The sequence below is a fragment of the Seriola lalandi genome, unplaced genomic scaffold, assembly GCF_002814215.2.
Source record: "Seriola lalandi dorsalis isolate HSWRI2012SDOR001 ecotype SW California unplaced genomic scaffold, Sedor1 jcf7180002054907, whole genome shotgun sequence".
NCBI classification, from domain to species: domain Eukaryota; kingdom Metazoa; phylum Chordata; class Actinopteri; order Carangiformes; family Carangidae; genus Seriola; species Seriola lalandi.
Window position 1 is genome coordinate 2,017,394 of NW_019525459.1, and position 12,876 is coordinate 2,030,269.

The 12,876-nt window shown below is 45.2% G+C and overlaps 1 protein-coding gene across 8 annotated transcripts in view; it reads left to right on the forward strand.

The window, feature by feature from the left end:
* Positions 1 to 12,876, forward strand: part of birc6 (baculoviral IAP repeat containing 6) — a 124,225-nt gene that overhangs the window by 24,958 nt on the left and 86,391 nt on the right. For 3 of the 8 annotated variants that reach the window (XM_087169700.1, XM_087169703.1, XM_087169704.1), the window contains exons 17-41: positions 136 to 269; positions 369 to 530; positions 646 to 777; positions 1,471 to 1,568; positions 1,655 to 1,802; positions 1,999 to 2,132; positions 2,527 to 2,673; positions 2,766 to 2,953; positions 3,172 to 3,483; positions 3,822 to 3,921; positions 4,111 to 4,325; positions 4,427 to 4,635; positions 5,399 to 5,751; positions 5,892 to 6,111; positions 7,316 to 7,452; positions 7,606 to 7,743; positions 8,073 to 8,200; positions 8,422 to 8,553; positions 9,476 to 9,691; positions 9,772 to 9,955; positions 10,548 to 10,751; positions 11,159 to 11,292; positions 11,972 to 12,125; positions 12,224 to 12,340; positions 12,460 to 12,620. In XM_087169700.1, coding sequence (XP_087025826.1) covers positions 136 to 269; positions 369 to 530; positions 646 to 777; positions 1,471 to 1,568; positions 1,655 to 1,802; positions 1,999 to 2,132; positions 2,527 to 2,673; positions 2,766 to 2,953; positions 3,172 to 3,483; positions 3,822 to 3,921; positions 4,111 to 4,325; positions 4,427 to 4,635; positions 5,399 to 5,751; positions 5,892 to 6,111; positions 7,316 to 7,452; positions 7,606 to 7,743; positions 8,073 to 8,200; positions 8,422 to 8,553; positions 9,476 to 9,691; positions 9,772 to 9,955; positions 10,548 to 10,751; positions 11,159 to 11,292; positions 11,972 to 12,125; positions 12,224 to 12,340; positions 12,460 to 12,620 — 4,257 coding nt within the window. The remainder of the gene's footprint in view (positions 1 to 135; positions 270 to 368; positions 531 to 645; positions 778 to 1,470; positions 1,569 to 1,654; positions 1,803 to 1,998; positions 2,133 to 2,526; positions 2,674 to 2,765; positions 2,954 to 3,171; positions 3,484 to 3,821; positions 3,922 to 4,110; positions 4,326 to 4,426; positions 4,636 to 5,398; positions 5,752 to 5,891; positions 6,112 to 7,315; positions 7,453 to 7,605; positions 7,744 to 8,072; positions 8,201 to 8,421; positions 8,554 to 9,475; positions 9,692 to 9,771; positions 9,956 to 10,547; positions 10,752 to 11,158; positions 11,293 to 11,971; positions 12,126 to 12,223; positions 12,341 to 12,459; positions 12,621 to 12,876) is intronic. The other 5 variants (XM_087169705.1, XM_023430561.2, XM_087169701.1 and 2 more) reach the window with 4 other exon arrangements.

The following is a 12,876-nucleotide window of genomic DNA, read 5'->3' on the forward strand; positions in this document are numbered from 1 at the left end:
AGCTAACTACTAACTAAATCTGTAGCAAATATGAATCTAGCACTAATTGACACATTGGCACCAAACAGACAGTCTCGTTCATTAGTTTATTCGGTGTGTGTGTGTCTCTGTGTGTGTGTGTCTGTGTGTGTGTAGGAGAAGGTTTCTGCAGTGAAAACAGAGACAGCAGCTCCCTCAAAGAAAGCAGAGAACCTGCGAGGCTGCGACCTGCTGCAAGAAGTTTCAGTAACAATCAGAAGGTTCAAGAAGACGTCGATACCCAAAGAGAGGTGAGAACACTGCTGGAGCTCCTGTTGTCTCTGCTGCATACTACACATCACAGCAGTCAGCTGTAACCCTCACTGTCTCTGTTGTGCTCTGCTGTTCAGGGTCCAACGCTGTGCCATGCTGCAGTTCCCAGACTTCCATGAGAAGCTGCTGGACACGCTGTGTCGGCAGACAGAGGGCAGCCCGGCCACTGAGCACGCCCAGAGCCTCATCCTCGACATCTTGTGCTGGCTGGCTGGGGTGTTCTCCAGCGGTCCGTGCAGGTAGGGCTGAAGCTGGACACATAGCAGATGAGACAGAATCATTCAGGACATGTATGTCACACATTCGTTTCACTTTGACTTGATGATGAGAATCTATGTCGTGGCCTGTGTTTAGCTTAAGAGAAGGAAAGGAGGGACTGCTGGCGAAGACCCGGACACGGCTGACAGATATTGTGCGGGTGTGTTTCTTCGAGGCTGGTCGGAGCATAGCGCACAAATGTGCTCGCTTTCTTGCACTTTGTATTAGGTAAGTAACACGGTTGATTTCAGCTCTTTTCCACTACAGGAACCTTATGACCCTATGAACCTGCAGCTTCCCTTAGCCTGAACCTGTATGAATCTGAAAGCTCTGGGTTCTACATTCTGCCTTTTTTCCACTTGGCCACTCTGATTTGCAAATCTGATCATTTAGATTTTACAGTACATCAATGAAAAGGCGACTCTGGGTCACACTGAGTCAGCTCCTTTGGTGAGAGCAGTTCAGTTGCGGGAGAGACAACAGTGGATAAACTGGCACTAATATAGATTTTCTTTTATATTTGTACACCCAGTGAACACTTTATTAGGAACCCCACACTGAGCAGTTCCTCAGTTCTTCATGTCATGGATCCACCAGATGTTGAAACTTTCCTCTGAGATTCTGCTCCTTGTTGACATGATGCATCACATCATTTCTGCTGATTTGTCAGTTGAACATTCATGTTCTACCACATCCTTAAGGTGTTCTACTGGAACTCACCAACAAGGCAGGGTGGGGGAGTGCAGTGGAGACTAAAGCGTATCCCTTACTCTAATTCATGGGTCGTCAAGTTCCTGCAGTGGAACAAGCCTGTTTGATGAAGTAGTTGTTCTGTCTTGATAACTTTTACATTTTGGGTTCATACAGAGAAAATAATGAATAATAATAAATTATAAAATAATAATGTTTCATTTCTTGTAGCAATGGAAAAGGAGACCCAAGCCAACAGGGTTTGGGTGTCAGTCTTCTGAAGTCTCTCCTTGACAACATGCCTTACTTGACTGCAGCTGCAACGGGTGGTAAGTAACTGACCAACAATTCAGATCAACACACAGCACAGTTTTCATTTCCTATTACCCCCTCCCCCTCCTTTGTCTGTTTTCAGGGTCAGTGTTCTGGTACTTTGTGCTGCTTAACTATGTAAAGGAGGAGGACCTGGCGGGCTGCAGCACGGCCTGCGCCTCTCTGCTCACCGCCATCTCTCGACAGCTGCAGGATCGCCTCACCCCACTGGAGGCACTGCTGCAGACCCGGTACCTCTCCAGATATATACTTCAAGAGTGGCATGCTCTGTAGCAAACAGCATTTTATTCTATTACTGACGTTATTCTTAGCAGATGTCAGAAGTTCCACCTGCTGCTGAGGTGATGTCCAGGCTGCTTTCATATTTCCTTGTAAGGATAATAAGACAATATTCTCTCCTTTTGCTCTGCTGCCTGTTTCCTGCAGGTACGGTCTGTACAGCTCTCCGTTTGACCCGGTGCTCTTTGACCTGGAGGTCAGTGGTTCCTCCTGTAAGAATGCCTTCAACAGCAGCATCGGAGTCCAGTCAGATGAGATCGACCTCTCTGACATTATTTCAGGTAGGCAGTCAGTTTTTTAACATGCTCACTGTGGAATGATGATAAAGACAGTTTGAGTTTACTTCAACTTATACAAAGCATTTGGTCAATTAATATATCAATTAATATAATAATATTAGATAGTTCAGTTGCTCATAGTTTGATGGCTTCTGTGAAACAATCACCAGAAACGGTTCTATTCTCTACCTGCCAACTCCTTTTCTGCCAGAGTTGCAAATAGTTTTCAGCTGTTGTTTGGCACAAACATTCACTTGGACTCAAAGATTAACGTTTTAGATTTTTGTTGTCAAAGGTCACAGTGACCTCACGTTCTTGTGAATGTGATATAGTGTAGAAGTATTGTGCTCTAGCTTAAACGAGGCTCCTAAAGCTCGGGTGTTTTCTTGTCCTGAAGGAAATGGAAAGGTGAGCAGCTGTGCAGCAGCAGAGGGCAGCTTCACAGCGTTAACAGGACTCCTGGAGGTGGAGCCTTTGCACTTTACTTGTATCTCTACTAGCGATGGCACACGTGTGGAACGAGATGACGCAAGCATGTTTACTGGTAAACACCATTTATCTCTCATTCACTCAGTGTCAGCTCAGGTTTCACTGTATGAACTGGTCATTGCTTGAACCTCTGCTGTTAAACCTCAGTGAGTACATTTGGCGTGACCCCGGCTGTGGGCGGCCTGTCGACGGGAGCGGTTGGCGAAGCTTCTACAGCACTGAGTTCTGCGGCCCAGGTCGCGCTCCAGTCACTGTCCCACGCCATGGTGTCAGCGGAGCAGCAGCTACAGGTGCTGCAGGAGAAACAGCAGCAGCTGCTCAAGCTGCAGCAGCAGGTGAGACGACAACTTACTGTTACTGTTATACACAAGCTACGATCATTATTACAGGAACTTAATGAAGCCTAAAGTAATGAGAGGTCACTGTCACAGGTTCTGCTCTTAGATTTAACCAGAGTCAAATCCAGGTGTAGAGTTTTTGTCTGGAAGTTATTAACCAGTCCAGTGTTTTTTTCTTGTGATGAGTAAGAATTCTTTGTCTTTGCTGACATCAGAAGGCCAAGCTGGAGGCCAAGCTACATCAGACCACGTCTGCAGCCGCTGCTGCCGCCTCTGGTGTGGGACCCATCCACAACTCTGTGCCTTCCAACCCTTCCTCTGCTCCAGGCTTCTTTATTCACCCCTCTGACGTCATTCCCCCGACACCTAAAACCACACCCCTCTTCATGACCCCTCCTCTCACGCCTCCCAACGAGGCCGTGTCGGCAGCCTTCAGCGCGGAGCTGGCTCACCTGTTCCCCGGATCCATGATGGACCCAGGGCCTGTCAACCTGGCTGCACACAAGAACACACAGAAAGCCAAGCCGGTTAGTAACATGCAGTGTGACGCTTGGCCAGTTAATGATAGCTGGGAGATACAAAAACTCTCAAGTAGTAAAAGCTGGCACCAAATGTCTGGTCAGATTCAAATTGTTCAGTTCATTCAGTTGAGAATACTCAACTGTACAAACAAAGGGAAAGAAAACTGAGCTGTTGTATTAGCATGAGATCTGAAGGACAGTCAGTGTTAAAGACAATTGTTAGAGGCAGCCAAATGAAGTTAGTGTTATTGTTTTACACATCAATACAAGCAGATGGTAAAAGTTTTTTATCTTTTGATTAAAATAAGTAAAATATTGTGATGAATTTTTTCTCTTTGATCCAGAGCCCCATCGGTAGTGGTCTGGCTTTGGCCATCTCCCAGGCATCTCACTTCCTGCAGCCTCCTCCTCATCAGTCCATCATCATAGAACGGATGCACTCAGGTACGTCATGCAGCACTGTTTCAGAATGGAAATGTCGACTAACTCAGACTCTTACATACTGAATCAAAAATTTGGAAAAACAAGAGAAAAGAAAATGTCTGTTTAAATCATATTGTACTGACAGCTTCATATCTCAGCCTTGAAGAGCTCTAAAATGACATTTTTATTTCTGCTGCTCTTTCCTCCCAGGAGCTCGGCGCTTCGTCACGCTGGACTTTGGTCGTCCCGTCCTGCTGACTGACGTTCTGATCCCGACCTGTGGAGACCTGGCTTCTCTGTCCATGGACATCTGGACGCTGGGTGAGGAGGTGGACGGCCGCAGGCTGGTTGTGGCGACCGACATCAGCACCCACTCTCTCATTCTCCACGACCTGCTGCCGCCCCCTGTCTGCAGGTTCATGAAGGTCTGTGTTCAGGACGGTCACCCTCATGTTGTGAGTTGTTTGTGCTTTTGTTCGTTTACCACAATGACATTTTCTCCTCATTTGCCCCCTAAAACCATCAGATCACAGTGATTGGTCGCTATGGCAGCACCAATGCTCGGGCAAAGATCCCACTGGGCTTCTACTATGGCCACACTTACATTTTGCCGTGGGAGAGCGAGCTTAAGTTGATGCATGATCCTCTGCGGGGAGAGAGCGAAGCGGCCAGTCAGCCAGACATAGATCAGCACTTGACCATGATGGTGGCGCTGCAGGAGGACATCCAGTGCAGGTGAGACGTTTGTCTGACTGACCCAGAATCTGTTCACTGGATTAGTCATGTTCTCAAACATTAATGAAACAATAAATGTCATCATGGGGGACATCTCTCTTATATCCAAAAGGTCAAAGGTCAACTTCAGTGACATCATAATTTTCTGCAAAAACTGTCATGCTGTAGCCCAGGGGAGATTGTGACTATATTTACTGTAACTTGGCTGGTTGGATAAGGCGTACAATCACGAGGTGGTGATTGTAGTTAGCAGATGTTACTCAAACAGGAGGAAATAGGAGGAAGTGCATATGTGCAGCAGTGTGGCTCATTGATTTTATTAATCTGGATTAAGGCAGAGATGCACTTGGGTAGTCGTGGATTAGTAATATGAGGCTCACTGCCAAGTGGCCAAAAAATATTGACTGCAGATTTTAACAGGGTTGTGTATAACTTGTAGTCAGACATGGCTGCTGTCACTTTGTCAACTCTGTCTTTATGAAGATTTGATCTGATCTGGCATAGAATTAGGTTCTGCTCATGAAACTGTCCATGTGTTAAAGCTAAACAATTCTGTCAAATATTCATCTCATCTGTTCTGTGGTACTGAATGGATCTATTGGGAATCTCAGAGATAGAACTGTAGGGAAAGAGTGTGAGATGACCAGATTTGGATCCACATTATTTTCTCAGGGGAAACCAGAAGATTCAGGATGCGGTACAGATGAACCAGTTAAAGTGTGTCAGATAAGGGACTTACTACTCTCTCCTGTTCTTGTTATAGGTACAATCTAGCATGCCATCGACTGGAGACACTTCTGCAGAACATTGACCTGCCGCCTCTAAACAGCGCCAACAACGCCCAGTACTTCCTACGAAAACCAGACAAGGTAGTGGAGGAGGACCAGCGTGTGTTCTCAGCCTACCAGGACTGCATCCAGCTGCAGCTGCAGCTCAACCTGGCTCACCACGCTGTTCAGCGACTCCGTGTGTCACTCGGTGCCAGCCGCAAGTCACTCCCCACGGCCGGGGCTGTGGAGGCCCAGGAGCTGGTTCAAAACTCCTCCACAGAGCAGCTGAGGACCATCATCCGCTACCTGCTGGACACACTGCTCAGCCTGTTGCACTCCAACAATGGTGAGCAGGAGATGGGAGTGTTATATAGTGGAGATGACAGGGTTACCGTTGGTCGGATTTTTACTTGAATTGAAGAGTTGGACAGCATCCTAATTAACACAGTTCATATTTCATCCTTTCATGTGTCTATCTGTTTTCAGGCCACTCTGTGCCCTCGGTGCTCCAGAGCACATTCCATGCCCAGGCCTGTGAGGAGCTCTTTAAACACCTCTGCATCAGTGGGACACCCAAGATCCGTCTTCATGCCGGCCTGCTGCTGGTGCAGCTCTGTGGAGGCGAGCGCTGGTGGGGCCAGTTCCTCTCTAATGTCCTGCAGGAGCTCTACAACTCTGAGCAACTGCTCATCTTCCCCCAGGACAGGTACAGGCCTCTGAATGCATGTACTTACATTATAGTAACATGTTCCCAGGGCTTTTTAACGCATTGATAATTATGAAAGTAAATTAGTGTTCCCCCCCCCAAGTTATAATCCTTAAGATTTTCATTTTAACAGTCTCCTCTATGACTGGACCACAACTGTGGGGCTAGTCCTGTAAATACAGACTGTGACTGACTGAGTGATGGAATTGTTGGGTCGGCTGAGTGTTGGAGTTTCCTCTCTGGCCATTGCTCTTTCAAAATGACTTGGCACAAACAGTTTGTATTAGGAGGCGTTTGCAGTGTTGCCATCTGAGCACATTTGTCGCTAGATTTAGGCTTTTTCTAACTTCTTGCTGTTATCATCAGTAACCACAGGTGTTAGCAGATAAACCAGGGCTGAAGTCTTAAGGATAACAGTTTTAAAGCAAGGGCAGTGTGTCCTGCTAAATAGATAATTAATACATAAATACATTAATTAGGTAAGAGAACATCACAGTAATAAAATATGTTTTCCCAAATGACACCATGTCTGCACCATCAGTTGTTCCTCTGTGCCAAAAAAAACAAAAATGCAGGGCTTAAAGTATTCTGGCACCGTGCCGGATCTCCAGCGTAACGTTGTGAGAGAAAAAAATAAAAGTCAATAGTTGTGGTTGCGGTTCATGTTCGAGGTAATAAAGTTAATCTACCAATGGTATGACAGGAACGCAGCTCTTGCTCGCTTACTACCCAATCAGAAGCAGAGGATCCAGGGGCTTGAAGGAGCTGTGCTCTAGTTTCTGCACGGTGTGCTCGAGGAAGCTGCTATCTGCCACCAGCGGCAATAAAGTGCTCTCTCGTCATGAATTGGACCCCGGTCATAAAGCTGCTGTCCGCGCACTCCAACATACAACTACTTTACCGGGAGTGACAGTTACAGTTGACACTCCATCATCAATGACTGACTGTGTCTGCGATCAAAAAATGTGTGTGCTCGTGTATTTTATTTTATTTTTTTACTTTAAGCCCTGTAAATGTTTTCATGTCGGTTGGTGAGCCAGTTCACTGATGCCTCAGTGCAGCTTCAGAGAAATGTTTCTCACCGTGGTGATTCTGTCAGACAGTGCACCTGTTTGGACAGAACCTGTTCTCCTTCAAACATCTCAAGCATCTCTTGGGTTTCAGCTTTACTAACTGCAGTGTTTTCTATCTCTCTCCATCACAGGGTGTTCATGCTCTTGTCCTGCATTGGCCAAAGATCCTTGAGTAACAGTGGTGTGTTGGAGGGGCTCCTTAACCTGCTGGACAGCCTGCTCTCCCCCCTGCAGCAGCCACAAGCTGCAGCCCAGCGCAGGACTGAAGGTAAACAAACCGTCACGTGACACAGCAAAGCTTTCAGATCTGTGGCCTGTAGAACAGAAAATACAGGCACAGTCACACAGTATATCTCTGAATGTGCGCATGTGGCAGATTATGCATTTGAAGAATGAAGTACAAGAGTGTGTGTTTCTCCAGGTGTTTTGGATATCCCCATGATCAGCTGGGTGGTGATGCTGGTTTCTAGATTGTTGGACTATGTGGCCAGTATAGAAGACGAAGCCTCTGGTGCAAAGAAGCACCTTGGTGGAAAAGAGCGGGAGAGATCGTTTACAGGTATATGACCTTCAGTTTAAAGATTTTATTTCACTGCTGACTTTTTGAAGTTTTTCATATTTAAAGGAAAATAAAAAAAGATGCATTTTTAACAAATTGTTTCTTATCTCATGCTGCTCACAGCAGGTTCACTCTGGATGTTAATTACCCTTGAACACACACATTGTGACTCTGTAGACTCACATTCCAGTGCTCACACTTGAGCTCAGTCTGGTGTTTTCCCCTGACACACCTCCTCCTCATGTAGCATCCAGCATGTCTGTGTGATCTAACTCACATGTAACCCACAGCAGTGAACTGATCAGTGTTGTTGTTGCTGTGTCCTTCAGGTATTCAGTGGAGCTTCATCAATAACAGCCTTCAGTCTCAGAACTCCAGCAGGTCGGCTAAAAGCAGCAGCAGCCTGGACCGACTCTACTCCCGCAAGATCCGCAAGCAGCTCGTCCACCACAAGCAGGTAAATGTGTCTCATTCCAACACCACCTGTAAACACACACTCACTAATATGTCTTTAAATACAGCTGCAAGGTTCAAGCAGATAGTGAGACATCACAAAATTGTGATTCAAGTGTGATAGAGATGTTTTCTCATGTCTGTTTAAAGCTACAGCATTAAAATGGGTTGTGTATAGCATATACCTTTGCAGTGCCTGTATTTATCATGCCCTTTTTATTGTAGCAGTTGAATCTATTGAAAGCAAAACAGAAAGCTTTGGTGGAGCAGATCGAGAAGGAGAAGATCCAGAGCAACAAAGGCTCCTCCTACAAACTGCTGGTTGAACAGGCCAAGCTCAAACAAGCCACATCCAAGGTGAGCAGCTCACCGTGCACACAGCTCACTGTCTGCAGCTCCGTCATGTTCTCAGCTCACACATCACTGAAGAGAGATGGGGTAGGGAGCTTTTCTCCTGAAGTTTGAGGTGTAGGTGCAGGAAAGGAAGACAGTTAGGCGTTATATTCAGTCTTCTCAAAACAGGTCAGCTTAATTCTTAATTGTGTCATAAAATCAACAAAACCAAAAAAACACATACAAATTAAAACTCTATCTTACTGATGGAACTCAAGAGCTGATCCTCTCTGCTCAACCTCAGTCTCTTATATACTGAGTCTCTTCACCTTCCTCTTACTAAAGCAATCAGCTCATCTGATTCAGCTGGGCAGCACCCATTGTCCTGGCTGCCCTGCTGACTCTGTGGGCTTTGTGGGCTTTGTAGTCTTTTGCTGGCAGCCATGGTGCAGCGACCAGGAGGGAATGTATCTCCCCTCTATTACACTACCTCTCATGACATCACAGTATGTTTTACAGTGTATTGTCTCCATGTTTGAAGACGGTCGCTGTTGTTTCTGTCTCTGAGGTGAATCTGTTGATACAGCAGTGAATTCCAGATGAGATCACTATAGATATATAGTGATCTCATCTGGAATATATAAAAAATAATTAAAACAAATACCATCATTTCAGAAAAAGCCATTAGATAAAAGTGAAGATTAGGAACAGATTTAAAAGAGGATACTGAGTTTGCTCACCTGAGATCCTCAGGCAGGGGGGTCCTGGTTGTCCAAGTTGTAAAACTCTCAGGGAACCAGTGAAGCGCAGAAAACACACTGCAGGATCTGCTGGTAGATGTGTTGAGGATGCCTCGTGTGTTTGAAGAACATAAATTGGTCTGTTCTCACATGATTTACATAGAGCTTCTGACACAGTGGACCATGCTTGATATATACTCTTCCAGCACTTTAAAGACCTGATCCGTCTGCGGCGGACAGCTGAATGGCCCCGCTCCACACTGGACACTGAGTCCCCAACAGCCAAAGAAGCCCCAGAGGTAGAACCTCTACCCTTCACACTGTCCCATGAACGTTGCATCTCTGTAGTGCAGAAGCTGGCTCTCTTCCTCCTCTCCATGGACTTCACGTGCCATGCCGACCTGCTGCTCTTCGTCTGCAAGGTATCTGTGTGACGCATCAACATGTGAGAGTTTGTGAATTCTGCAGATACTCATAGATAAATTCTTCTGTTACCCCTCAGGTCCTTGCTAGGATAGCCAATGCCACAAGACCCACAATCCACCTGTGTGAGGTGGTGTCTGAGCAGCAGCTGGAGCGCTTGCTGCTCCTGCTCGTGGGGACGGATTTCAACCGAGGGGACATCTCCTGGGGGGGTGCATGGGCACAGTATTCCCTTACCTGTATGCTACAGGACATCCTGGCAGGTATGTGTGGTCCACTTGTGGTTTAGTGTCACATAGTTCTGTGGCTGGAGTTTGAGCCTGACACTAACTGTGTGAACTGTGTTAAATGTGAGTCTCTTATTCAACTTAAAATTGATAAACCAATTATTTGATCACCAGAAAATTAATCAGCAACTATTTTGGTAATGGATTAATATTTTTTCAAAATAAAAGGCAATCATTTGATGGTTAAAGCTGTTGATTGATATAAGACGAGTATAGTAAATAAGTAGTAAATAATCAGTAGATTAATAGATAAATAAAATAACCATTGGCCCCACTCCTAACTTTCATACATGTGGGCTGCCCTAAGGCTCCATATTAGGGCCTCTTATATCTCTTAAACATAAATATGCATTTCCATGTGGCGTTGTCATCCTTTAATCCTGACCGACTGTTGTTGCATATGGTATGCCTGCAAATGTTTCACAATAAAAGCCCTATTAAGAAATTGAAGGTTTCTGTCCAATGAAACGTGGGAGGTCTGTTAATGTGAACTAGTTACAGGAAGTATTGAGTGTGTATTAAACAGTTTATTTTTAAACACTTGATTGTCATTTTGTTGGGTCCTCAGGTGAACTGCTTTCTCCAGGCTCACTGGACATCATGGAGGAGGTGGCTGTGGGTGAGGAGGCTGGGGCGTCCTCCTCCTCAGTGGGGGCTGATTCGGATGACTCCCTTCCCCAGCCGGCACCCATCCCCCTGGTAGAGAGCATTGATGAGGCCCTGGTACCTGATATCATCGCAGGTACAACCGCGACCTCCTCAGTATTCCAAAGTGCGTGGGTAGCCCCGACCATCCTCCACACAACACCACACACATGTTGACATGAACCCACACTGTCTGTCATCACAAAGTGTTTATGTGGTAAAATGTTCTCCTCTCTTTTCATAACTGCTTGTTCTGTCTTTCTGAGTAGATTAGAAGTGATAATGTCGTGTCTTTTGCAGTAAATCAGTGTGTAGTTAACACTCCACTGGAATAACCTGATGCTTCTTTTGAGTACACTGACTTTGATTATTACTGTGTTGTGTGTCTGGACTGTCCCTCCAGAATAAGAGCATAAGAGCTAATATGTTGATCGGCATTAAAATTGCCCAGTGAAGTGCTTAGAAAGTTTCTTGCTTGTATATTGATCTAGTGTGCTTGCTTGGCAATATTAAAGCTGTTTTCATTATCCAAAGGTGCTCCACCTCTGTCATCTTTGGAAAAAGATAAAGACATAGACTTTGACTTGCTACAAGACCTGATGGATGTTGATATTGATCCTTTAGATATTGATTTGGAAAAAGATCCACTCGCTGCCAAAGTGTTTAAGGTATGTTGATGATGTTCTATTCTTCTTCTCTGTTTACTCTGTCCCTGTCTCTGCTTGGAAAGGAAAAGTCATATTTTTAACAATTTTGAAATTATAAAAGATTAGTTTTATACTTTGTAGTAATCAGGTGGTAGAAATCTGTCAGCTTTTGTGACAAATGAAAGGATGTGGATGTCGTCAAGTGACGTATGTAAAGGTGTAATTATTCTTTAAATATTCTTTAAATATAATGTTTTTTTGTAAAATTACTATTCTCATATTCTCAGGAAGTTACAATTATTTCTTAAAATATTCTCCAAATATATTTTTCTTTTGCTGGCAGTTGAGGTTATTCTGTATAATATGTTGAAGCTGCTCACAGCTGGTTGTATTCATTGCGTCGTTCTGTAACTGTACAGTTAACTTGCAGATCAGTTTCAGATTCTGAATCAAATGAACTTGAACCCTGAGGCTGCTGTCCCTCCATGTGTTTCTGTGTCAGGCCTGGATTAAAGAGATTTTATGCAGCACACATTTGTCAACTATTGTTTGCAACAGAGAACAAAAATTCCAAGTGAATAAGGAGGAGTGAAGTGATGTCTCGGGCTCTTTCTGATGTTTTGCCCTGTTCACAGTAGAATGACTGTAAACTTCTTTACTCTCATGTTTCCCACCCCCTCCTTCTCCTGTCTGTTCTCAGCCTATAAGCAGCACCTGGTATGACTACTGGGGTGCTGACTATGGCACATATGGGTACAACCCGTACATTGGAGGGGTTGGTATCCCTGTCTCCAAACCTCCAGTTGCTGCTGAGAAGCCTGGGTCACAGAGTCTGTCAGTGTCCGTGTCACAGGGTGAGCAGAGGCTGAGATTTACAGGTACACATCATGTTTTTCTGTCCAGTCTTTGAGCAAATGTTTTGACCTCTTTCCTTCTGACCTCTGTTGTACAGCTCTAGACGCCCGGCTAGAAGTGGGCCTTGAGCAGCAGGCTGAGCTGATGCTCAAAATGATGGCAACTCTACAGGCCGACTCCATTCTACAAGCCCTCACCTCCAGCTCCTCCACAGGTAACCACACTAACACCGTCACTGCTTGTTGATTAGTGAATCGAAGTGCTCAACAACCTGCAGACAAAATATTCTTTACAGAGTTTATAATGACAGCCTGTTTGCCGTCTGACTTTCAGTCAGCCAGGCCTCCAATGGGACCGATGACTCCCTGCTGAGGGCCCTCCATGGAGGAGGCTCTCCTCCAGGCAGCAGCATCATAATCCAGCCCTCGTCCATCCCCATGCTGAGTGCCTGCTTTAACAAGCTCTTCTCCATGCTGCAGGTCCACCATGTACAGGTCAGAACACAGTCTGTCTAACATATTTAAATCACTGTCTAGTAAATCATTACTAATAAATGACTTGATTCTTGAGCATAAGCTGTATGTGATTGGTCTCTGTGGAACATGGCTTAAACCAAATCTTATCCTTCCTCTAATTGAGGCTTCCCCACCTGATTATACTAATGCACACGAGCCACTAAGCAAGGTGGGGGGGGTGTGGCTTTAATCTTTAAATCAGATTCAGTGTTTCCTTTTTTTTTTTTTTTTTTTG